The sequence below is a fragment of the Protobothrops mucrosquamatus genome, unplaced genomic scaffold (assembly GCF_001527695.2).
Source record: "Protobothrops mucrosquamatus isolate PMUCROS unplaced genomic scaffold, P.Mucros_1.0 scaffold_294, whole genome shotgun sequence".
Lineage (NCBI taxonomy): Eukaryota > Metazoa > Chordata > Lepidosauria > Squamata > Viperidae > Protobothrops > Protobothrops mucrosquamatus.
In genome coordinates this window covers 2,737,425-2,762,285 of record NW_015386370.1, presented here as the reverse complement: position 1 = coordinate 2,762,285, position 24,861 = coordinate 2,737,425, and the positions used below count along the sequence as shown (strand labels likewise).

The window sequence follows — 24,861 nt, the reverse complement described above, 5'->3', positions numbered from 1 at the left end:
ACTGGCCTAGGGATATTTTAAATTGGATTTTAATCAACTTTTAAAATAAGAAAAGGCCTATTTAAATATATCTTTTAATTCATTTTAAATTTTGTATATTTGTATCAATTGTTTTGTTTTAACTGGCTGTAAGCCGCCCTGAGTCCACCAGGAGAAGGGCGGGATATAAATACAATAAACTTCAAACTTCAAACTTCAAAAAGGCCAAAACAGTGCTAGGCTGCATTGAATGTTTGTTGAATGTTTATTATATTTATATCCCGCCCTTCTCCTTACGGACTCAGGGCGGCTAACAGCCAGATAAAACAACTACAAAATACCAAATACCAATACTACAGTTAAAACACAATTAAAAGACAAATATTAACAATTGGGATAGAATCAAGATCACGTGAAGTATTAATACCATTTTACAATGCCTTGCTAAGGCCACACTTGGAATACTGCATCCAGTTTTGGTCACCATGATGTAAAAAAGATGTTGAGACTCTAGAAAGAGTACAGAGAAGAGCAACAAAGATGATTAGGGGACTGGAGACTAAAGCATATAAGGAACGGCTGCTGGAATTGGATATGTCTAGTTTAATGAAGAGAAGGATGAGGGGGGGACATGATAGCAGTGTTCCAGTATCTCAGGGGCTGCCACAAAGAAGAGGGAGTCAAGCTATTTTCCAAGGCGCCTGAAGGCAGGACAAGAAACAACGGATGGAAACTAATCAAGGAGAGAAGCAACCTAGAACTAAGGAGAAACTTCCTGACAGTTAGAACAATTAACCAGTGGAACAACCTGCCTCCAGAAGTGGTGAATGCTCCAACACTGGAAGTTTCCTGCCTGAGCAGGGGGTTGGACCAGATGACCTCCAAGGTCCCTTCCAACATTATTATTATTATTATTATTATTATTATTATTATTATTATTATTATTATTATTATTATTATTATTATTATTATTATTATTATTTTCAGGACCAACAAATTTGCACTAGGGAGTTATTGTGGAATGCAAGTAACTACACTTTTTGTAATTACTGTCCAAACATTTCAAAATACAGTATCACTTAAAAGTCTAAGAGTTAATCATTGTTGAACTTATGAGTTGCTTTGGAAGAATATGTAACCTGAAAAATGGAATATAATTCTAATAAAGAATAAAGTGCTGAAAGATAAAAGGATTTTTCTATAAGAAATTTTAAAAGTAGAACATACAGATTGTTATGTTTGTAATTGGTGAGGCATTGACGAGGCAGCAGGTGCAACAACAACTCTTTATTAAGGTTTTAAAACAGAAGCCTGGCTAACTGCCGCTCCACCCCTATTTATACAGTAAGCAACAAGGAGGCAGCCAATCGGATTCAAGTATCAGTTCCCGCTTTAAACACAAGTTAATGAGCATCTAGACAGAAAGTCTGGCACTTAATTGACATAGTCTTATGAGCGTTTTTTCAACAGTTTCAAGTAATTCACATCAATACATTACACCCCTTCCTCCTAAATAGTTCATAAGGACAAATATTGAACATATTCCCTTAAATACGTTGGTGGCCTTTTCGCCTGTTCCGAATGCCTTGGAACTGCTGGAGGCCCCCGTTCTGTCAGCTTGCCTGCCAGGCTTGGTAGACCGGGGCTGTGGGACCCATCCGTTACGGGTAGTCTCGAGTCTCTGTGGCTGGTCTGTCCTGGTAGACCCGAGCCAGTGTCCAAAGGTGGAGCAGACTCCACCGATCCTGAAAATGGAGCCATCTGCTGGCATTGCCCATTGATTGAAGTATCAGTGTTTGGGACTGACTCGCCAGTTGTTAGAGCCCTGTTCCTTAGTTGGAGAGTTCCGCCGTCGCTGGCAGATTCAAATGCATGACTGCAATCGTGCTTTTCCTGAGTTTGACTGTCACAAGAGTCATGAGCTAGACTGTCACTAGAGTCATGAGCTATTGGCTGGTTTGCTAACCTCCGCTGCAGTTGGTCGATGTGCCTGCGTAGCACGTGACCATCTTCCAGGACCACTTCATAAGAAAGTGGTCCAGACACCTTACAAACCATACCTACCACCCACAGTGCCCCTTGCCCGTAGTTCTGTGCCCAAACCGAGTTGCCCACTTGCAAGTGCTGTGGTGCCTTTGGCTGTGTTGCTTGTGAGGCAACTCTATCTGGATGTAGGCGATCCAGCTTTGTGATCAAACGCTGGCCCCATCTTAATTCTGCTGGGCTTCTGCCCGCGGAAATGCAGGGGGTTGTGCATTGGCAGAGTAGAAAATCTGCCAGTCTTTGTTGCCAGTTGCTGGTTACTATCCTCTTTTAGGATTCTTTAGTTGTTCGGACCATGCGCTCCGCTTGGCCATTAGAGGCTGGGTGAAAGGGGGCCGAAGTGGCATGCCTGATCATGTTAGCCCTTAAAAAGGACTGAAATTCTGCAGCTGTAAATTGAGCCCCATTGTCTGAGACAAGCACGTCGAGTAACCCGTGCATGGGAAAGATTCTGCACAGTTCCTGGATGGTCCTGGCAGTAATCATAGTAGGGACAGGTGCGACTTCTAACCACTTGGAGTGACTGTCCACCACAATGAGGAAGAGTTGTCCCTGAAAGGGGCCTGCGAAATCGATGTGGATCCTGGACCAAGGAGCATGTGTGGTTTCCCATCGGTGGACTGGGGCATGGGGCATCTCTGGTCTGGATTGCTGGCAAATGTGGCAGCTGTGTACCTGAGCCTCAATATCTTTATTCAGCCCAGGCTACCAAAGTTAGCTTCGTGTGAGTGCCTTCATCCGGACTATTCCCGGATGTCCCTCATGCAGAGACTCTAAGACTCTAGCCCTCAGTGAGTTCGGGACTACGACCTGACTACCCCACAAGATGCACCCCCTGTGAGCTGACAACTCGTCCTTCCTCCTACTGAAACTCTGAATGTTAGGCCCCAGACTAATTTCCGGCAATCCTGTGAGCACCCAGTTCAACACACGGCTCAGCATCGTGTCTGAAGCTGTCTCGGCAACCACGTCCCCTGCATTAAGGGGAGATTCTGGCAGATCCTGGATAGCCAGGATCCGAGTGGCTGGAGCGGGGTCAGGCTCTAAATGCGCAGGGGCAGTCTGCTCAGGCCGTCTGTGTAGCCCATTTTCCTGCCTGGTTTATGAATCAGACTGTAATTATAAGCTGATAGGAAGATTGACCGCCTCAACATCCTAGGAGATATGATCTGGGGTGTTTGTTTGTTCATTGTGAACAAACCCAGAACAATGTCCTTGAGTAATAGGCTGTTGGAATTTGCCTTCCATCAGCCATTAAATGACTCAGCACAGCCCCTACCCCATACAGTGATGCATTACAAGTGATGCAGACAGGCAGCTTTTCATTAAAATGCATCAAAACTGAGTTTGAAGACAGCAGTGCTTTTGCTGCTGAAAAACTCCTCTCGTCCATTTCCACTGTGCATTCTTGTCCAAGAGCCAGTGTAACGGCTCTGCCACTGTGGCCTAGTATGATAGAAAGGCATAATAAAAATTGAGCAGTCCTTAAAAAGCTTAAAGCTCCCCTTTAGATTTAGGACTTGGGGCCTGCTGAATTGCTTTAAGGTTTTAAAACAGAAGCCTGGCTAACTGCTGCTCCACCCCTATTTATACACTCAGCAACAAGGCAGTGTCCAATCGGATTCATGTATCAGTTCCCGCTTTAAACACAAGTTAATGAGCATGTAGACAGAAAGTCTGGCACTTAATTGACATAGTCTTATGACCGTTTTTTCAACAGTTTCAAGTAATTCACATCAATACATTACACAGACCAAATGCTACACTCTGGATTTAACACAGGAGAAAGTGGAGTTTGTACAAGAGAATAAATAAACCAAAATTTGTTTCAGACAAGATTTCCTGCAATCAGTTTACTATTATTCTTCTATGCTACTTTCTGGGAATGGATTGTTTATATCCAGTTCTGGCACCTTCAGCAGGTACATGTTTTTATGGAAAGCTCCCATCTCTTGGGCTGTCATGTTTACATTCCATATAGGAAAATCTGGAACTGCCTTTAGCCAAAAATCTTCCATGGTTTTTTTTCCAGTGAACCACCACTCCTAGGAAATATGAAAATTTAGACAATTGATCAGAAGTTGAGTAGACGAAGCAAACAATTATATTTGTTGACATTATTATTAAACAAAATAAGAATGGAAGGTTTTGTGGTATGGTAGTATTTCATTTCCAGAGAGGAATCACTAATTAATTTACCTTCCAGTATGCTATGTACTGCACCTTATTCTAGGATATAGTCTTCCTTTTCTCCACACTAAGGGTTTCAGCTCAATTATCATGAGGCCCTGCCTGCATAGGACAGAGGTGACATCAATTTCAAAATTCAGCCAGCTGCCAGTAGGTGGCTCTAGGATTTACAGGAGCATAAAGAGGTGCCTTACAAAATATATGAAACTTCACCTTCTCAATTATTGTTCACAATGACTGACAGCAGGTCAATGGATTTTTAACCTATTCTGTGGAACAATCTATTCTCCAAAACACCTGAGGGTAAGACAGGAAGTAATGTATGAAACTTATCAAAGACAGATCCAACCTAGAAATAAGGAGAAATTTTCTGGCAGTGAGAACAATTAATCAGTGGAACAGCTTGTCTTCAGAAATTGTAGTTGCTCCAACACTGGAGGTTTTTAAAACGAGATTGGACAGCCATTTGTCTTGAGTGGGTATAGGGGCTCCTGCTTCAGCAGAGAGTTGGACTAGAAGACCTCCAAGGTCTCTTCCAACTCTGTTATTCTGTTATACCCACTATGCTGTACATAGTTGAAATATAATCTAATTATCAATTAATTTTTAATGTTTTATTGATTTTTAAGAATTACAATCTTTAGTGCTTAGTAAACAATGTGTTGTCTGGGTTCACATATTTAACATTAACTTCTTCTTCTGTTCAGTACTGCACAATCCAGTGTTTTTTCCCTGATCCTCCTTTCTTCCCTATATTTTTTCCATTTTCCCCTCATTACACAGTTACAATTCTTGCTACTGTTGATGCATACAAAGTTAAATATAAACATCCTCATCATATTTTACTAATATTATACAAATAACAATAATATCAATTCATAAATCAATATTCTGTTTTTCATGCTCTTGTTAAGGTTTGATTTCCCATCAATATTTGAAATATTTTTGTCAGTTATGATTTTCTCAATATTAATTACATTTATATGGCTAAGAGTTTTATTCATACCAGCCATCCTCTTATTTTCATATTTCCCATAGCAAAAAAGAATGCTATTTTAATTCTAAATCATATCTTTCATTATAAAAGTCTAATTATATCTGAGGGTCATCTGTTCTTTTAATCATATTCAAACAAATATTTAATCATATAATGCACCCTCTAATAGGTCAAATCTTCTGTTTTTAAGTCTAACTCTCACTTTCTTTGCTAAGTAGCTTTCCAAGCCAAGGCAATTAAATTGCCTAGGAATTTTCTTTCTATTTTTGTAAAAGTTGCTTGGCATGAGGAAGACTATTTAGGTAGGGTATTTTTTGGGAGGAATTCCACCCATTTATATACCTTAAGCAACTCCCACTTTCCTTCTCCCTCAATTTCTCTTTTCATTTTTTGTCTCCCAGGTTCTGACATTTCCCCTGACAGCTCTATATTCCATTTTTTAAAATCTTCTTCTTATCATCAGGTATATTTTGCAGATCTAAGGGGTAACACGCCATTTCCATTTTTGTTGTTATGGCTAAGTCTTGCAGTATTTTATTTGTATATGGTAGTTTATATTTCCCTTCTTTTATCTCTTCCATCTTTGGGTCCATTTCTTCTGCTTCATCTTCTAATTTCTGGTTTATTTGTTCATACTTTGTAGTCGTTGTCTGGGAATTTTCTAGTTGTAGATTTAATTTGGAGATTTGCTCATTTATATTATCTAAATTATTTTTGGTCTCACTATGGTTTCTTTTTGTGTCCTCTTTGTGTGTGACAATTGTTTGGTGAATTAGTGGTAGCATAGACTATAATTCCTTCTGAAAGGTGTTTATTTTTTCTTGAGGTATCATTCCTGGAGATTCTTGATTAGCTGGGTGGGGGCTTCAAACGGAGGTGCAAGGTATATTTTCTTACCACTTTTAGCTGTGTGTAAAACATCCATTTTGTTTCCCCCTCCAAATAATCTGTCAGAACTTTTATGTTCTCCAAATGCAAGTCTTGTCTAGTATCATCAATCTTAATAAGAGTAGAACAAAGTTTCATCTAGTTTTCTGGTCTTTATGTGTAGCCATTATAATCCAATAGGTTCCAGAATATGGGTCCAGTCCTAAAAGCAATATTTTGTAGTGATCCTTTGTCTCAGGTGTCCAAGAATTGTTGATCAGGCAAGGTTGCAATCCACAATGTTCAAAGTGTTCAAAATGTTTAACCACCCTGAACACAGTTCAAAAGTCAATTTTTTCTTTCTCTCCCAATAGTTCTTGAGATTAAAAGTCCAACCTCAGTAGGTGCTTATAGTCCAAGAAGTTCAGGTTGATAAGTATGCCAAAATATTTTCCTTTATTGCCAGCTGTTCTCCATTAAGCTAAGAGTCACCAAGCAGCCAGGAAGCTAGTTGTAGTGCTATACTCAAAACTACCACTAGGTGTCATTCAAAAGCCATTTTCCACTCTTAAGACAAAGGGTTGATTTCTTATATTTCACCTCAATGTTTTTTTTCCAAAGAGAAAATCTTAACAATTATCTCAGTTCTCAAATTTATCAAAACTGTAGCTTTATGTTACTTTCACTTCAGTATTATGTATTTCTGTCCCCCATAAAAGAAATTAAAATGCCGCTTCCTTTCCTCTGGAAAGGTGGGGCTACAATCCCCTTCCTTCTCATATTCAGAAGTTTTTAGCTTCTCGGGAGCCTTTCCCAGGAAATTCAGTTGTAAAATAGTAAAGAAAGGATCAATATTCTCATCTAGTTTCAAACACGCTGTTTATGATCAGTTGGTTAGTGCTTTCTTCTTTGGTTGTCAGTGGCTAATGGCTGGCCACAGGAATGTAGCCAGTCTTTCCCCTGCTGGTTTTGGAGAGCTTTCCTCAGATCAAATGGAAAGAACACCATCTCTCCATGATCAATGAGGCACCCCTCCTTCTTTATCACCTCTTTGCGGCAACTTTAGACTCTTTTAGGGCCCCCAGCAAAGCTCTGCCTTCCTGCATCTGTCTCGCCACGACACAAAACAAGAAGTCTCAAATTTTTAAACAGGGCTAATTTCTTCTTTTAAAAAATGAATTATCTATCTGTCTAATTACATATACAAACATATAAAAATAGGACTAGATTCTTAAATTTAATATTGTGAAAGGCTGTAAATAATGATAGGCTTATATAAAAATGTTCTGGTGACCTCTGATTTGTAATCAGTTTTAAAGCAATACCTTGCTAATCTCTAGCCAGGATTTCTCCAAATGATTTCCATAGATATCACTACTGTAGAATCCCTTCTCAAGATAGCTTTGGCTGAGTTCATCATTTCCAAGCATCAGCTGGACATAGGCCTTCAGGTGGTAAATCCTGGAATAGTAGACTGGGCTTATAGAACACTCGTTCATTACCTGATCCAAATTCTATTAAAAAAAATGAATAATCATGTCAGAGTGTTAGGTTTATAACCAGAGGCAAAAAGATAATTTCTAAGAAAAAGCCATGAGGAGAAACAAAATAAATAGAAAGCATTGCTATTTTATTTTGAATATTTGTAGAATGCCAGTTTCTAAGATTACAACAGGCTTAGTGGAAATGAAATAAATAAATAAATAAATATGGTCAGCTTTTCTGAGGAAACCACCACTGCAACTATTTTTTAAATGTTTATTTTTTGCAAAGAGGAAAAAACAAAGCATGAGATAAGTCAGAAGCTGCTTTACTGACTCATTTATGCCATTTTCCACATCAGGGGTGTCAAATTTCCTGATAGTGAGAACCAGGGCTTTTTTTTTTTTGTCATAGAATGCCCAGAACGGAGTTCCAGCACCTTTTTTGGATGGAACCTTGTAGGGTAGGCAAGGTGGGTTGTATAACGTGTGTGAGTTCCGGCACCTTTTTTACAAAAAAAGCACTGGTGAGAACAATTAATCAATGGAACTGCTTGCCTGCAGAAGTTGTGGTGCTCCATCACTGGAGATTTCAGGAAGGGATTGGACAACAATTTGTCCAGAATAGTACTGTATAGGGTCTCCTGCTTGAGCAGGAGGCTTGAGGCTGTTGGACTAGAAGATCTCCACAATCTCTTTCAGTTCTGTTATTCTATGACTCTTTCAAAAGAATTAAACCAATGCAAATCAGGCATTACTCAAGGACATGTTTCTGCAGAAGTTAGGTGTCTGTCCCTCCTGCACCCCAAGCCAAAATGACCATAGAGGGCAGCACTTAGCAACATGGGGGGAGTTGATTATGCCTGCTGCAGTCTGAAGCAGTCACTCATGCAAAGGTTAGAGCCTATATTAGGACTTATCTTGTGATGATAAGGGCAGTGAAGCATACTTACTTCTCTACCCTTATTTTATTGGCAGATAGCAGCCCACTAACTCTATTTCAGGTGACCAGGTCCCTCCTGCATAAGGAGGAGATGGGAAAGCTCTTTCAGGGCCACTGTCACATAAAATTCCTTGACTTTGCTGGGAATTGAACTCTGGCTGGGCAGATTCTTTGGAATTTACTGAGATATATCTGGCCTTGTTATCTCAGGAGAGGTAAATTCAGATTCAAAAATTACAGAGATTGCAAATCAGCACTTACTGGACACCATTTTGGTTGGTTGTGAAACGTCCCAAGATTGAGATTGTTCTGGTTTTATGATTTGTATAGTTCTCTGTTTTATTGTTGTTATGATCTGCTGAGTTGTGTTTTTAGATGGGCAAATAATAATAAGTAATTGGGCAGATCAAAACACTATTTTGAAAAATGGAATATACAGATATAAGCTGCCTGTAAGGACCCACCCCACTTTGCACCTTAAGAAGACAGAACTCTTGGAATATTTCTTCCAACAGGCATCTTTATTAAGAGAAACTGGCGGCAGGTGTTCTAGACAGGACTTGGGGTCCAAGCCCTACGGTTCAACATTTTAAGGGGTCCCCAGCAGCCCCATCCCACCCCACCATCTTTCCAGCAACAATACCAGGCGTTGCATTTCCACCCCCCTTTTTCCTCACTGCCGGTGGAAATGAGACTTCAGAGGGGATTAGATGAAAGCTGATAGCCCCATTGTTATTGATGAGTCCTTTTGGTGGTATCCACATTCAGTCCCTTTGAAGTTGTACCGAAGGAAGTGAGGGCCATAAAACCCCTTTGTTCACCCCCCTTCCCCTTCCTCATATGACAGAATCCAGAGAGGGCAGAAATGGGGTTTTCCATAGTTGATAACTAGAGATGAAATATAATTGGATTCTGACACTGCCTTTATTTGGGGTTGAGGACCAAATGAACATAATGTAATGAGGATATTATTTAAAAATGATTTGCAGAGCATCTTAGTGCCAGCGTTAAAGAGAACTCTGGGTTATGTGAACTTGGAATGAAAATGCACAATTTATATCTCTACAAACATTTGTGAACTATATTAGCTAGTATTCTTCATCAATGGCCATGGTAACTGAGGCTATTGAATGCTGGAATACAGAATATGTGTAAGACCATGCATTGCACAACACCTTAAACTGTTGTTCGACTGATCATAATTTATTCAATAAATCACAGCAATAATAGAGAAAATGATGGCTATGAATTATGAAGTTATACTTCAGATGTAGAAAACTAAGTCAGAAAAAATATATTTGCATAAAGAACTCTTTGATAAACTGAGAGACAAAAAGGACAAGTAGGAAAAGGAAAGATGGACACATAACTAAATCAAAATAGCAGCAAATAGCCTGAATCTGCAAGGATGAAGTCAGGAAACCTAAGGCTCAGAATAAACAAAGACTTGCAATAAATGCCAAAAATAATTTTAAAAAGTTTTTCCACATTGAAAAATAAGAAAAAAGTCAAGGAAATTATCATTCCACTAATGGAAAAAGAAGGCAAGGAGATGATGGGTAGGAGGAAGAAAAAGGAACTACTTAAAATTCATTCTTTGTGCAAAGAATATTTTACACAAAAGGAAAAAAAACAGACCAGCCAATCAAAAGTAGTATCATAGAAGACAGGGTAAGAATATAAATTTAAAAAGGCAAGAAAATGGTAAGAGAACAACTATCCACACTAGACGAATTCAAATCACCAGGCGAAGATAGATTGTATACCAAGGTTCTAAAGGAGCTGGCAGATGTGATCTCAGAATGACTGAACTAAATCTATCAAGTTCCTGGAGCATGGGGGGAACCACCAGAGGACTGGAAAAGTGCTGATGTGGTTCCAATCTTCAAAAAGGGGGGAAAATGGATCAAGGAACTACAGATTATCAGCCTGACATTAGCAATTGGGAAAATGCTACAAAAGGTAATCAAGCAATGGATCTGCAAACATGTAGAAACAAGCAAACCTTGTTAACAACAGATCATGATAATTGCATTCTTTGACAAAGTGACTAAATTAGTGGAAAAAGGAAATACTGTGGGCATAATTTCCTTAGACTTCAGTAAGGCATTTGACAGATCACAGCCTACTTCTTGATAAGATAGAGAAATGTGAGATAGATAGTGTTGTGTTTTCGGTTCGCAAGCAATTGACGAAGACGCATGGTGGAAACAATAGCTCTTTATTTCTCTCTCTCCAACTCCAAGCAAAGAAGCAAAAGGCACGCAGGCCTTTTATAGGGTTAGGAACCCAGACAGTGCTAACCAATAGGAACTCAGTGTTTTCGCGCCTTGCACATGCGCACAAGGCTGGCGTCACTCTGTCTGGTCCCAATCAGCTTTTACAATGCCCAGGACCATTTGCAACCTTTCTGGGCCTGCTGAGTTTCCTCAACAGGTCAGGACACAACACCCCTCCCCCCTAGATAGAACACACACAATTCCAATTTTCTTTACAATAATAATAATGAAATAAAAGAAAATAATATCCTACTCCTTACAAACACCCTTCTATAACCAATAGGGTTAACTAACCAACCACTCTCTAATGTGGACTTCGCGTGTCTATCTCTTACCCAACATAGGTCCCATCTCCACGACCTAGACCTGTAAGGTCCCTTGTACTGACAGGAACCTCACATAATTGCCTAGATGTTTAGGAGGAGCCTTAGCCCGTTGTGACCTACGCAAGGTTAGGGAGGGGGCCTGGCTTGTCAGCTCACCTGCTCGGCTAGGCAGACCAGGACTTGTACTTAAGGGTGCCTGGCCTACCGGCCCATCTTTTGGACTCACTAGACCAGGACTTTTATGCATATGTTTTGCAGGTGACCCCTGGTGAGGTGTACTGGCGAAATTACCAGAGCTCTTTCCAGGCTCCGTTAGAGCAGCTGGAATTCCCCAACCTTCTGAATTGGCTGAGGATTCCCCAACTACCCTGGGTGGCTCCAGGGAACTTAATCCCTTGAGCCCACAACTAGTCTCGGACGTGACCTGCGTTGCAGGAGTGCCCCAATAGTTCCAGTCCCCAGTGGCCGAGGTGCCAGAGTCAGGAGCCGCCTCTATGGCAAACTCCTTCTCAGGTGAATCCCTGTTTGGAGCTCTTGCGGATACACATGACTCCCTGTTCGGCGCAATAGCTGAACTGTGAAGATGCCCTTGCTCCACCCCTGGGAAATCCCTAGCATCCTGCGGTAATTCCCAGGAGCAATGAGGCAGGGTCTCCAGATGTTGACCTGAAGTGCGATTTGGCTCCTGGGCCCCCTCCCCCCGAGAGTGGAGGCAGGGGTGGAAACATCATGGGACAACCGCCAGCGCAGTTGATCGATGTGACGCCTCAGGACGCGACCATCTCCCAGGGTCACTTCATATGATAGAGGTCCAGAGATCTTATAGATGACAGCAGGGACCCAGAGGTGTCCAGGACCATAGTTCCTAACCCAGACCGGATCACCCACCTGAAGTCTCCTAGGTGCCCGTGGCTGTGACACGTGTGAAGCCATCCGGTCAGGGTGCAGTCTATCCAACTTAGTAATGAGGCAGCGACCCCAGCGCAGTTCAGCTGGGCTCTTTCCGGTGGCAGTGCATGGTGTGGTGCGATGTGCAAGAAGGAAATCTGCTAACCTGTGATGCCAGCTGCCGTATATTAGTCTTTTGAGTGCGTCTTTGGTGGTGCACACCATTCTCTCTGCTTGCCCATTGGTGGAAGGGTGAAAGGGAGCTGACATTGCATGCCGGATCAGGTTGGCCTGAAGGAAAGCCTGGAACTCACAAGATGTAAATTGAGGACCATTGTCAGAGACAAGCACATCTGGAAGGCCATGGGTTGCAAAAATTCCTCTTAACACCTGGATGGTCCTGGCAGTAGTAGTGGAGGAAACAGGAACAACCTTTAGCCATTTGGAATGGCTATCAACAACAACCAGGAAGAATTGCCCCTGAAAGGGCCCAGCGTAATCTGTATGCACCCTTGACCGTGGGGTTAGAGTTTCCTCCCACCTATGAACACCCGTCCCCCTTAGATAGAACACACAATGCCTGAGGCATTTCAGGTCATGACTGTTGGCACAGTTGGCACCCATGCACCTGAGCCTTGATGGCTTTATCGGGTGTGTGTGGTCAGGCGACATTTGACATCACTGAGAACTTGATTGCACCAGCTCCGCTCGAGTCCATTGTGTACTCAGAACTTAAGAAGATGCTCAAAGAACACTTTGAGCCCAATCTATCGGTCATTGCATGGCGGCATGCCTTCGAACAGCAAGACCAATGTCCCGGCGAGTCCGCTGCCAACTTCATAGCTGCTCTTCGTCAAGCGGCCCAACTTTGCAAATTCAAAGACCTCGAAGAAAGACTGAGGGACCGTTTAGTTTGTGGTTTAAGGAGTTGGGAGCTTCAAGAGAAGATATTCGCAAAACAGACTATCTCATTCCAAGATACATTGCGGGAAATCACAGCCGAAGAAGCAGCTGGCGGAGCTGTCAAGGCCCTATGGCTCGCCAAGAGCCCTCCTTGCATGGAGGCTATCCACCAAGAGGATGCTTAGAGAGTCGAAGACTCCGAATTGGACCACGAAGTCGATTGGTTATAGCCACCTCTTGAAAGAATAATTTCCCAAAGGACTCTCCAGCAAATTTGTAGTCATAGCAGCAAGCGAATTAAGCTCAGGCCGTCGAACCTCATTCTAACCGATTTCCAAAACTCCCATGTAACAGTCAAGGGGGAGGCCACACTCGGTGTGTAGTTCAGGAATTTCAAGGGTCCCCTGGAAATCGTAGTAGTTGAGGGCAACCGCATGAGCCTCATTGGACTCGATTGGTTTGATGCATTCAAGTGACCGGGTTAAATAGCTTGCAGACATCGAACCTCTTGACAGTTTGTAAGGAATTTACTGATGCTTTCAGCCCAGAGTTAGGAGAGTACAAAGGCCCCCCAATTACCTTCTGGCTTGACCCTACAATAGCACCAAATAAGGATAAAGCCTTGTCGGGTACCTTCGCCCTTAAGCAAAGAATCAATGCAGAGTTGGACAAGCTGTTGCTACAAGGCATTTTAGAGCCGGTGGATAGTAGTCCATGGGAAACTCCCATAGTTACACCACTTAAGGCCAACGGGGAGGTCCACATTTGTGCCGACTATAAATGCATGCTAAATAAAGCCCTCCAGCAGCACTCATACCCGGTGCCTGTAGTCAGCCACATTTTGGCATCTCTACAGGGAGGTCGCATTTTTGCCAAATTAGATTTGGCCCAGGCCTATCAGCAGCTGCCGGTGGACGATGCCACGGCTGAGGCCCAGGCCATAGTAATCCACAGGGGAGCTTTCAAGGAGTGGCGGTTACAGTTCGGGGTTAGTGTAGCCCTGGGGATTTTTCAGAGTGTAATGGAGCGCATGCTCTGAAACACTCCAGGTGTGTGCCTGTATTTCGATGATGTCCTCATAGCCAGGGAATCAGTCAAAATCCTAACTGATAGGCTTAGGGCCGTCTTGCAGCGTTTCTGCAAAGCGGGGCTGAAGCTAAAGCAGGAAAAATGTAAAATTGGGGTTACTTCCACAGAGTTCCTCGGTTTTCGTATAGATGCCGTATAGGAGGAGTTAGCCATGACGTGGGTATCCAGCAATCATCCATCTCTAATGGATGAACTTCAGAGCTAAGGAGAAACCATTCAAGAAATATATGTTTGCTGATGAGGTTTTAAAGAAGTTTCACCAGTGAACTGGTGGAAATCACTTAAACATTTGGATTCAGAAAGTGTTGAAGTAATGATTTCACTTTTAACTGCAGTGGCCTCTTCTGCTGGCATTGAAAGAATATTCTCTTCCTTTGGACTTGTTCATTCTAAATTGAGAAATCGTCTGGGGCCTGATACAGCAGGAAAGCTTGTTTTTCTTTTCCAGATCATGAACAAACAAGAGAACAAAGATGAAAATGAGTGAGCTGCAGAAGACTGTTTGAAGGATTTTTTTATCTGGAACCAGCTGATATATTCATGTGTTTGTTGCTTGTCGACTTCAGTTCAGCATTTAACACAATCATTCCCCAGCATCTAGTACAGGGGTTCCCAACCCCAAGTCTGTGGACCAGTACCGGTCTGTGGCATGCCAGCAACCGAGCCGCACAAAGAAGCAAAGCCCCATCCGCAGAATGCAGGCAGCATACAAAACCATGCCCCTCCGGTCTGCGGAAAAACCTCTCTCCACGTAACCATTCTCTGGTGCCCAAAAGGCTGGGGACCTCTGATCTAGTAGACAAACTGGGCCTTTTAGGCTTAAACACTCCTTTGTGCAATTGAATTCTTGATTTTCTTACTAACAGGTCCCCAATATGTGTGAACTGGAACAAATATTTCTAACACGATTTTCTTGAGCACAGGTTCTCCTCAGATCTGCATCCTAAGTCTGCTGCTGTTCACCCTGTTGATCCATGACTGTTGTGCTAGGTTTGCCACCAACTATATTGTGAAGTTTGCATATGATACAACAGTAGTGGGCCTTATTCATGATGACAATGAGGGTGCATACCTCAAGGAGATTGAGGGTTTGGTGAACTGCTGTAAGGAAAATAGCCTAATTTTAAATACTGGAAAAACCAAAGAGATCATTGTTAATTTCAGAAAAGGCAGCCACAGCCACACTTCTGTGTGCCTTAATGATTCACCTGTGGAGATGGCTACCAGCATCAAATTCCTGGGCATGCAATTAATAAGCAGGCTGGCTTGGTTGCTCAACAGCGAGACACTGGTGAAGCAGGCACAGCAGCACCTGCATTTTCTGTGTTGCATGAGAAAAGCACATCTTCCGTCACCTATCTTTATCACTTTCTACAGAGGGATGATCAAGAGTATCCTGTCATACAGCATCACAGTCTGGTTTGGAAGCATCACTGCTTCAGACAAGAAGGCGGTGCAGAGAGTGGTGAGGATGGCTGAAAAGATTATTGGCAGTTTCCTCCCTTCCATCCAGGACATAGCATATAAGTGTTGCTTGAGCAGGGTCTGCAAGATTGTCTGGGACACTACACATCCTCTTCACAAAATGTTTTCTTTGTTACCTTCTGGGAGGAGGCTTCATGGTATCCAAAGCAGAACATCCATGCCTCCAAGGCCTCCCAATCCACTAAGAAACCTCATGCTTCCCCCTCCCTTCCTGCCGCACCGGACTCACTTACCTTGCAAAATCTGTCTCCTTTGTGCTGCGGTTTCTTTCCCTTTGAGGGAGAAGAGAGTCAACTTGGAAATGCTTTTCGCCGCAACAATGGAAGCTCCTAGGTGCCGTAATATCATGAGAGTTCAAACACAAATTCTCTGCAAAAGAGATCATGACCCCCGGAAGCTTCCATTCTGAGGGAGGGGGAAGTGTTTGCTTTGTTTGCATGCCTATGGGCAAAGCGTGGAATTGGAGTCAGCTGGGTGCAGGAACCAATGACGTCCATGGCCCAGGTGCGCTGCTCGCTCACATGCGCCAGCCTTAGTTTGAGCCAGGAACGAAGCTTTCAACTGAACGAGGAGGCATCACGGGACGAATCCCCTTGGACCTACATCCAAACTGTTGGCAGCAGTGGCGGGGGCGAGTCACCTGAACGATTTCCCTCCCCAGCCAACTACCCACCCAATCCCACTCTGTGGTTTCGCTTCTTTCCACTCGGATGGAGCAGAGAAACTCAAGCTGCTGCTGCTCACTTTTTATTCAAACACAGACCTGGCAGGCCTTTTCTCAAGCCCCTTCCTGGTGAAAACAAGCCTCCGGAGCGAGCGCACCCCACTCTTTTGCTCTGTTTTTGCTGGAAAAAGTCATTTCTCAAACCCCTTTCTGGCGAAAACAAGCCTCTGGACCAAGCGTACTCCAATCTTTGGCTCCATTTTCACCAAGAAGGGGCTTGAGAAATGGCTTTTTCCAGTGAAACAGAGCCAAAAAGTGGGCCGTGCTCACTCTAGAGCAGGGGTAGGCAACCTTGGCTTTTTTATGACTCGTGGATTTCAACTCCCAGAATTCCTGAGCCAGCCATGCTGAGGGGAAAGGGAGATGTTTCCAAGCTGAGCCATACTGGCTCAGGAATTCTGGGAGTTGAAGTCCACGAGTCATAAAAAAGCCAAGGTTGCCTACCCCTGCTCTAGAGGCTTGTTTTTTTTTGCCAGGAAAGGGCTTGAGAAATGGCTTTTTCTGGCAAAAATGGAGCCAAAGAGTGGGGCGTGCTTGCTCTGGGGGCTTATTTTCACCAGGAAAGTGTGGGGAAAAATGCATGTGCAGCAAACTGCCGTGCTTTCCCCCCACAAACCTCATAACCTCTTGATACCCTTTATCCCAATGAAGCAGCCAGAAGGTTTTGACTTAATGCTTCACCTACCTAAACAGATAATATGCTTAAGTTTCTTTCTATCTCTTCCTGCCTTTGTTAGTTCCTTCTGCTTTCATGTCCCTGTATTTAGTTTCTTTCTATCTCTTCCTGCCTTTGTTAGTGCCTTCTGCTTTCATGTCCCTGTATTTGTCCTTACCTGATCTTTGACCATATAATGTGTTACTAGAAAATAGATGCTTACATGAAGACATTTTCCAATGAAGAAACCTTTGTCAGCATCTAATGGTTAAGCTGGTGTTTGTAACAAGTATATAAAAAGCAATAAACTCAGAGTTTGTCAAGCTGTGTCCTGCAGTTTCAAACCTCTGCTCAAGACATTCCTGCGTCTTTGTCTTAGCGTCATACATATGGCGCTTGAACAGGGACAGGCCCCCCTTCCGAGGGAAAGCAACAGCCAACATACTTACCAGCGTCTGGAATAGACCTCTAAGTGCACTTTCGTCCTATGGGACCCCTCAGTGGTAATCTATCTCAGCACCAGCAGAAACATGTACAGGAACTCAGATTCCTGTTACACAAATCAAGCGTGAAAGTGCCTGAGGCAGACATAAGGAAGCTGGTGAGGAGGTAGTGAAACATTGCCCTTGATATCCTAAGCACTGGATGCTTGGGTTAAGAGATTGGGAAAAGATAGGGCAAACTTTACATCTTGAATCTCGGGCTCCAGTACAGGTATTACATCAATGGCATCAGTGCCATCAAGCAGTGGAAAAATTTGGCTCAGATGCTTCAGCAGGGCAACAATTAAGTACAAACCTCACACCTGATTAGGATCAAGTAAAAACTGTGCCTCTGAAAGCATCTTTAATTGGATTTTCAGCTCCTTCTGAAGAGGCTAATTCTTTTGCCTCCTTACAGCCATCATACACCCCCATAAGGAAAATATTAGAGCAACAATCTTGAAGTAGAAAAATATATACTGTATATATATATGGGGAATTGTCAGAGGAATTTAAAGAAACAAATTAAATCAAAATGTACTCCTCTGCAATGTGTTTTGAACAAGTGGGATGTTTTTCAAGTAGCTTTTAAGTTTAACCCTGTCAGACAATGTCTGGTAGTGCTGTGTGTTGATATGTAGTAGTATAAATAATCTTTAACAAGACAACATTGAAAAACGTTGTAAACCTCCGGTTGGCTAGTTTATCTAATAACAACTAAGCTACAGAAGAAAAGAACAAGAAAATTCAAAGAACCGAAAGCAAGTTTTTTTCTTCTTCCTTTTCCCCCCTTTTAATCTGGCTCTGTTCAATTCCTCTTTCTCAAAGGTGAGGAGAGGAGACTGCTACTTTCCCCTCACCCTTCACACCTTCAGTATTCCTTTTAGTCTTTCCCCAATGTCTTTTGAAGTTGCTGGGATAAATTGGAAGTAACCATAGATGTTCCCCTCCTCTTTAATAAAAAGGGGAGGCCTGTTTTAACCTCAAACCCAAATTGATGTGTGTGTGTTTTGTTTATGTATATGTGTGTATATGTGTATATGTGTGGCCACATATACACATTATGCTTGGGCTTGGAATGGTGAGAAAAATAGGAGATAGTTAAGGGCCCTATAAAAAAAACCACGTTTGGTTGGAATCATCTCATGATTTTTCTTGCTTCTTGCAGGACAAGCCATATGTCTAAATCAATGTTGTTTTAATAGTATTTGTGTATATATGTTTGTCTGTGTTGTTCTGTGTTATTTCCAAGACTTGGAAGAGGATCAAAACCCTCTCTGATAACATCATATAAAAAGGCCTTATTTAAAAATAACTGGTTTGCCTGGAGAAAGTATGAAATGAAATATTTGTATGTGGAATTATTTATGCAAGCTTAGAATGGAAATAAATGAATTAATTTTCTGATACTTAAGTATGTGTGTGTTAGCCCTCAAATCCCACCTTCCACCCACTCCCTCCCAGGCTGTGAAAGAAATAGAAAACTGCAGAATTTATTGTTGTAAAAGTAATTGAAAAGTAATAGTAAGTGTTTGCATGAGAAGAGTCCCATGGAGAATGTGTGAGAGAATTTATGGAAAATGCATGTGAAGGAGAGAAAACTATTTTTTAGTGGTGAGAAGTTTGTAACAAAATGTTTTCCTGTCTCTTTTGTTTTTCCACTAGCTGTGTTGCTTTAAGAGCAAGAAAGACAGAAAGAAGAGGGGGGGACTGTTTGTTTTAAACTTTTTTTCCTCTCTGCTTAGAATTCCAGTTTGAGAACGGTGGTGAAATTTAAAGCCCACTCTTGTAATTTCAGATTACAAATTTTTACTTGAAAGAGGAGACAGTAATTATTGGACAATTTTTTTGGGGGGGGGGAATTGTTGAGTTTAAATTGTTTAGTTAGACCTCTATATCCATCAACCAAAAGAAATGACTCTGAATTGTTCTGCTTAGATTTCTAAATGTTTAACCTACTTAATGGAAATTTGTTTCCTTCTGAATGGTATTTGATTAACTTGGAATTTGACTTATTGACCAAAGGAAAACAACCTGGAGATCTCATTGTAGTTCCACCTCCAGCATTTGCCATGGTTGAGCAAATTAATGACATCTTGAGTACTCAATTTGTGGACAGAATTCCACATAATAATTGTCACTTAACACTTTTGATTTTTTCTTACTAGTAACTACTTACAGGAGTATTAGCTGTGTTAGAAGCGCAAAAAGTATATTGTATTGAATGGCTTTACTTATCCCATCCCAAAATGTTTTATCTTTTATCCAGGCTGTTGCTGAAATAATAACCTTAGGACACAATAGAGCTTGTCCTTGAAATGGGACTGATTTAATTAATATTGTTCTTCCTACCCCAAAATTTGATTTTCAATTTTATTTTCAGAACTTATCTCTTCAGTGCTTTTTAACTGACTATATAGGCTGTATTTCATATCATTTGCCTAAAGATCCTTGGCTTGCTTGTTTAATGACTTTTTCCTTTCCTGTCTGCCCACTGCTTTCTACTTTTCCCTTGCCACAAGCTCCTACTGTTTTTTCTGATGGAGGACAAATGAGAGGAGCAATTGCTTACAAGGATCCTCATGACGATACCTGGAAAGTGTCTTACACTGCAGTGCAATCCTCACTACAATGCTCAGAATTATCTGTTGCTATTTTAGCTTTCCACACCTTTTCTCAACAGACTTTTAACTTAATCTCTGACTCTCATTATGTGTGCCAACTTATTTTTAATCTTCCAGGTGCTTACATCACGCCCAAGATCGACCCCAATCTTATGGCTTTGTTTTTAACTTTACAGCATTTATCCTTTGTTTCTCACATATGCATCGGTCCTTTAAGGACTGCCTTCACAAATAAATAAAAAAGGAGGGATCAAGAGTACCTAATTTGGCATGGATAACTCGTCAAGTCAATAAAGTCTTAATAACTTTAAATCAGCTAAATATTTCTTTTCAAAAAACTACTGCCTACCAGCATCACTTTCAGCAGAAAAGCTGTGCTCCCTAATCCATTGGTATATTATCAGCAATTATCAGATAAAACTTGGTTAGGTCCAATTCCCTTATTAACTTGGGGGTGAGGCTTGCTCCTACAGGCCCTCTCTGGATTCCAGCCTGGTGTGTGTGACCAGCCTGGTGTGTGTGACCAGCCAAGACCAGAACCCAATACTGGAAATGAAGCAGGTGACTCTTCAGACAGCACAACGTCCCTTTCACTCTCATCATCGCAGTCAACCAACAACCTGGGGCGATGTGAAGAACCTAACATCCAAAACGCAGGAGGTTCTGTGGCAACAGGGAAAAGAACCTACACCAGAGAATTTATGCGCTGCGATATTTGTGATTTTGACTGCAAATTCCTTAGTCATTCTTTGCTTCTCTTTCCTTCTTAATTGCTGTGTGGGGGCTCAAGCTCTCCCACCTCATCCTTTAGAATCACGGATGAAATATAATATTTGGGTGCAATTAGCTAATGTCACACAAGTAACATACTTTTGTCTTTCTGAATCATATGATATGGAAAATCTACTCTCTACCTGTCTTATACCTGTGTGTGTTCCAGCCTCAGTTTTAAAAAATTATACTGGTTTAAGCAATTTTCTATCAGACAATGAATTTCATTATGCAACTATGTCAAACTGGAGCCCTATCTCTTATATGTTACCCCTTGATGCTATTGTTTTATATACAGCAATTGTAGCTGTGCCTACAAATCTTACTTGTGCAAAAATTGTCAATTGTACTACTTCACCTAAAAAACCTCATTGTATACATGTCAGTCAAAGAATTTTAAATTGTACCTCCTTTCAAGAGGTATCCTTTAATTATGCACATATATGGTTATTCAATGTCTTTTTTTTCTCTACTTTCAATTTTCCATACTAAACTACCATTAACTTACCTCAGGAACAAGTTATGTTTTGTATAAACAAATGCAAAGTTATATGTCCCCTGACTAAGACCCACTAACTACTCCAGCTTAGGATAATGTCCTCACTAATAAAATAGAGACGAGTGAGATGTGGGGAAAAATGCATGTGCAGCAAACTGCCGTGCTTCCCCCCCCACAAACCTCATAACCTCTTGATACCCTTTATCCCAATGAAGCAGCCAGAAGGTCATACCCTTTGACTTAATGCTTCACCTACCTAAACAGATAATATGCTTAAGTTTCTTTCTATCTCTTCCTGCCTTTGTTAGTTCCTTCTGCTTTCATGTCCCTGTATTTGTCCTTACCTGATCTTTGACCATGTAATGTGTTACTAGAAAATAGATGCTTACATGAAGACATTTTCCAATGAAGAAACTTTTGTCAGCATCTAATGGTTAAGCTGGTGTTTGTAACAAGTATATAAAAAGCAATAAACTCAGAGTTTGTCAAGCTGTGTCCTGCAGTTTCAAACCTCTGCTCAAGACATTCCTGCGTCTTTGTCTTAGCGTCATACAGGAAAGGGCTTGAGAAAAGGCCTGCTGGTGAGGGCAATTCAGAAATGGAAAGGACTATCACATGGAGCTTCAAAACACAGCAAATACCTGCATTTTGAATAGCCTCCTAGGTGCTCAAATACCTTTTATCCAAATGGAGATCTCAGTCATACAGAGCATTCCTTTCCATTTCTGAAGCACCCCATTGGCAGGCACATGAACCTTCCAATCTCTCTCAGGTCTGTGTTTTGATAAAAAGTGTTTGAGCAGCAGCAGCTTGCTCTCTTCTTGAGAGCAATCCTGCTCTATGCTGCTGCTTTCTTCGTTTCGGACAGAGCAGAGAAACTGAAGCTGCCACCACCACCTGAGTGGGGAAGAGCACAAGAAGAAGAGCAGTCAGGATTTGTGCCACCGGCTGGTCAGACAAGGAGTAGGTTAGGCAGGGTAGCTGGCTGGGGAGGGGAGCCGCTCAGGTGGCTGTTGCTGCTGCCACTGCCACCAGCAGTTTGGATGCAGGTCCAAGGGGATTTGTACTGTGATGCCTCCCCATTCAGTTCAAGGCTTCATTCCTGCCTCAAACCATGAGATATTATTTTTATGTTTTGGAGTTCATGGCATTGAAGCAAGAGACAGGTTGTCATCAAGTACATTCTTTATTCGTTCCTCAACTCAACTTGCAACCAGGCCTTTTATAGTCTCCCAAACCCCAGACTTGCAGGCCTTTTATAGTCTCCCAAACCCCAGACAGTCCAGCCAATAGGGAAGAACCTTTTTTTGCACCTTGCGCATGCGCACAGGTCCGGTGCCAGCCAGTCTGGTCCCGGGCAGCTTTTCGGTTGCCCGGGACCATTTGCAGCATTTCTGGGCCTGCTGAAATGCTTCAGCAGGCCCAGGACACAACTCACACACCCCTGGATGAAACATGCCACAGAAGGCACAATAGCCCAATACAGGTGTCTAGAACAGGATAAGTGTTAAACACAAATTTCTTTTACTGCGCATAGGCAGAGCACTTTATACTAAATCATAATAATAACAAATAACTTTTAACAAAAATACTTACAACAACCACTTTGTGGAACATAATTCTTTGACTAGTAAGGTGGCCTTTGGACTGATAGTAACCTTACATAACCTTTAAGGTATTTAGGTGGGCCTTTGGGCCTTTGTGACTGTCGCAGGGTCAGGGAGGGTGCCTGGCCTGACAGCTTTCTTGCCTGTCTAGGCAGACCAGGACTTCTATTTAATGGTGCCTGGCCTACCTGCCCGTCTGGTGGGCTCGATAGACCAGGACTTTGATGCCTTAGAATTCCAGGTGACCCACTCCGCTGCTGACTGGCTGGATCCTCTGAATCCAAGCCAGGTTTCCTCGGAGGGGTGAAAATCCCCAAGCCCAATGGTGGAGTGGAATTCTCCAAGTCCACAATGGACTCCTCTTGGGAACAATTTCCCTCGAGCTCACGACCAGCATCAGAAGTGGCCTGCGTTGCAGATGTGCCCCAATAGTCCCAGTCCCCCGTGTATGTGGCTGAGGTGCTAGAGTCAGGAGCCGCCTCCATGGCAAACCCCCTCTCTTGTGGCTCCCTGTTTGGAGCGCTTGCTGTATTGTGTGGATACCCCTGGTGAGACTCCCTGTCTGGAGCAATAACTGATGTGCAGAATGACCCCCTTTCTGGAGATTCCCTGTTTGGAGCAATAGCTGAATCCTGAGAATGCCCCCATTCAGTCACTGAACCCTGTACGTTAGCATGTGAGAACTTGCTGGAGCTGGGATATTGAGGCCCAGAATGCAATTGATGGCCCTCCCCCCCGAGAGCAGAGCCAGGAGCGGAAATGTTGCTGGACAACTGCCAGCGCAGTTGGTCAATATGGCGCTGAAGGAAGCGTCCATCACCCCAGGCCACTTCGTATGGGAGTGGCCCTGAGACCTTGCATACAACAGCACTGACCCAAAGATGTCCAGGACCATAGTTCCTTGCCCAGACTGGATCGCCCACCTGAAGTCTCCTAGGTGCCTGCGGCTATGACACCTGTGAAGCCACCCGGTCTGGATGCAGTCTGTCCAACTTTGTGATGAGGCATCGACCCCAGCGAAGTTCAGCTGGGCTCTTTCCAGTGGCAGTGCATGGTGCGGTGCGGTGTGCAAGAAGAAAATCTGCTAACCTGTGATGCCAGCTACTATGCATGATTCTTTTGAGTGCATCTTTGGTGGTGCGTAGCATCCGTTTAGCTTGCCCGTTGGTGGAAGGGTGGAAAGGAGCTGACGTTGCATGCCGGATCAAGTTGGCCTGTAGGAAAGCCTGGAACTCAAGAGAAGTAAATTGGGAGCCATTGTCAGAGACGAGGACATCAGGAAGTCCATGGGTAGCGAAGATTCCTCTCAACACCTGAATGGTCCTAGCAGTAGTAGTGGAGGAGACAGGTACAACCTCTAGCCACTTGGAATGGCTATCCACCAGGATAAGGAAGAAAGGGCCCAGCATAATCTAAATGTACCCTTGACCAAGGGGTTTGTGTCTCCTCCCACCTGTGTACAGGGGCCTGAGGCATTTCAGGCCGTGACTGTTGGCACACCTGGCACCCGTGCACCTGGGCCTCGATAGCTTTATCAAGCCCAGGCCACCAAAGATGGCTGCGTTCAAGCTGTCATGTGTCTGAGTAACGAAACACTTAAAAGGACTTTCAGGCATGTTTTCTCCTAAAAGCATTTATTAATGTTACAGATATGTCAGCACAGCATGGTGGAATGCTTAGATCTGCTTCTCTTCCATTATGCCTAATATTCCAAACCTTTTCCACTCCCTTATTGTAAGGTCATGGTTCACATCTTCCAATCAACTTGGAAGATGTGATTTACTTCCGGTTTCTTTCTCCCGGGCTATCCCTATGCTCCTCCCTTTTTCCCAGTTGCTGGTTTAACTATATATATACCAGACAGTTCTGCACATTGTCAAAGCAAGAATATACAGTATTTGCAGCGTTGACATCCGGCCCCCCTTACGAAAAAGACAGATCCTGTAAAGCAACCCAAAGCATATGTTAAGAGTCATCTTTCGGTTTGTTGGGGTGTTTCACATGAAACCTTTTGACCAATCTATTAGCC

At 42.7% G+C, this 24,861-nt stretch overlaps 1 protein-coding gene and 1 pseudogene across 1 annotated transcript in view; both read right to left on the bottom strand.

The window, feature by feature from the left end:
• Nucleotides 1-2,037, bottom strand: part of LOC114923940 — a 90,897-nt pseudogene extending 88,860 nt beyond the window's left edge.
• Nucleotides 2,038-3,881: 1,844 nt separating this feature from the next.
• ADCY10 (adenylate cyclase 10) overlaps nucleotides 3,882-24,861 on the bottom strand; it is a 220,727-nt gene continuing 199,747 nt past the window's right edge. The window contains 2 exon segments of the mRNA XM_029287319.1: nucleotides 3,882-4,067; nucleotides 7,402-7,590. Of these exon segments, the coding sequence (XP_029143152.1) occupies nucleotides 3,882-4,067; nucleotides 7,402-7,590 (375 nt within the window).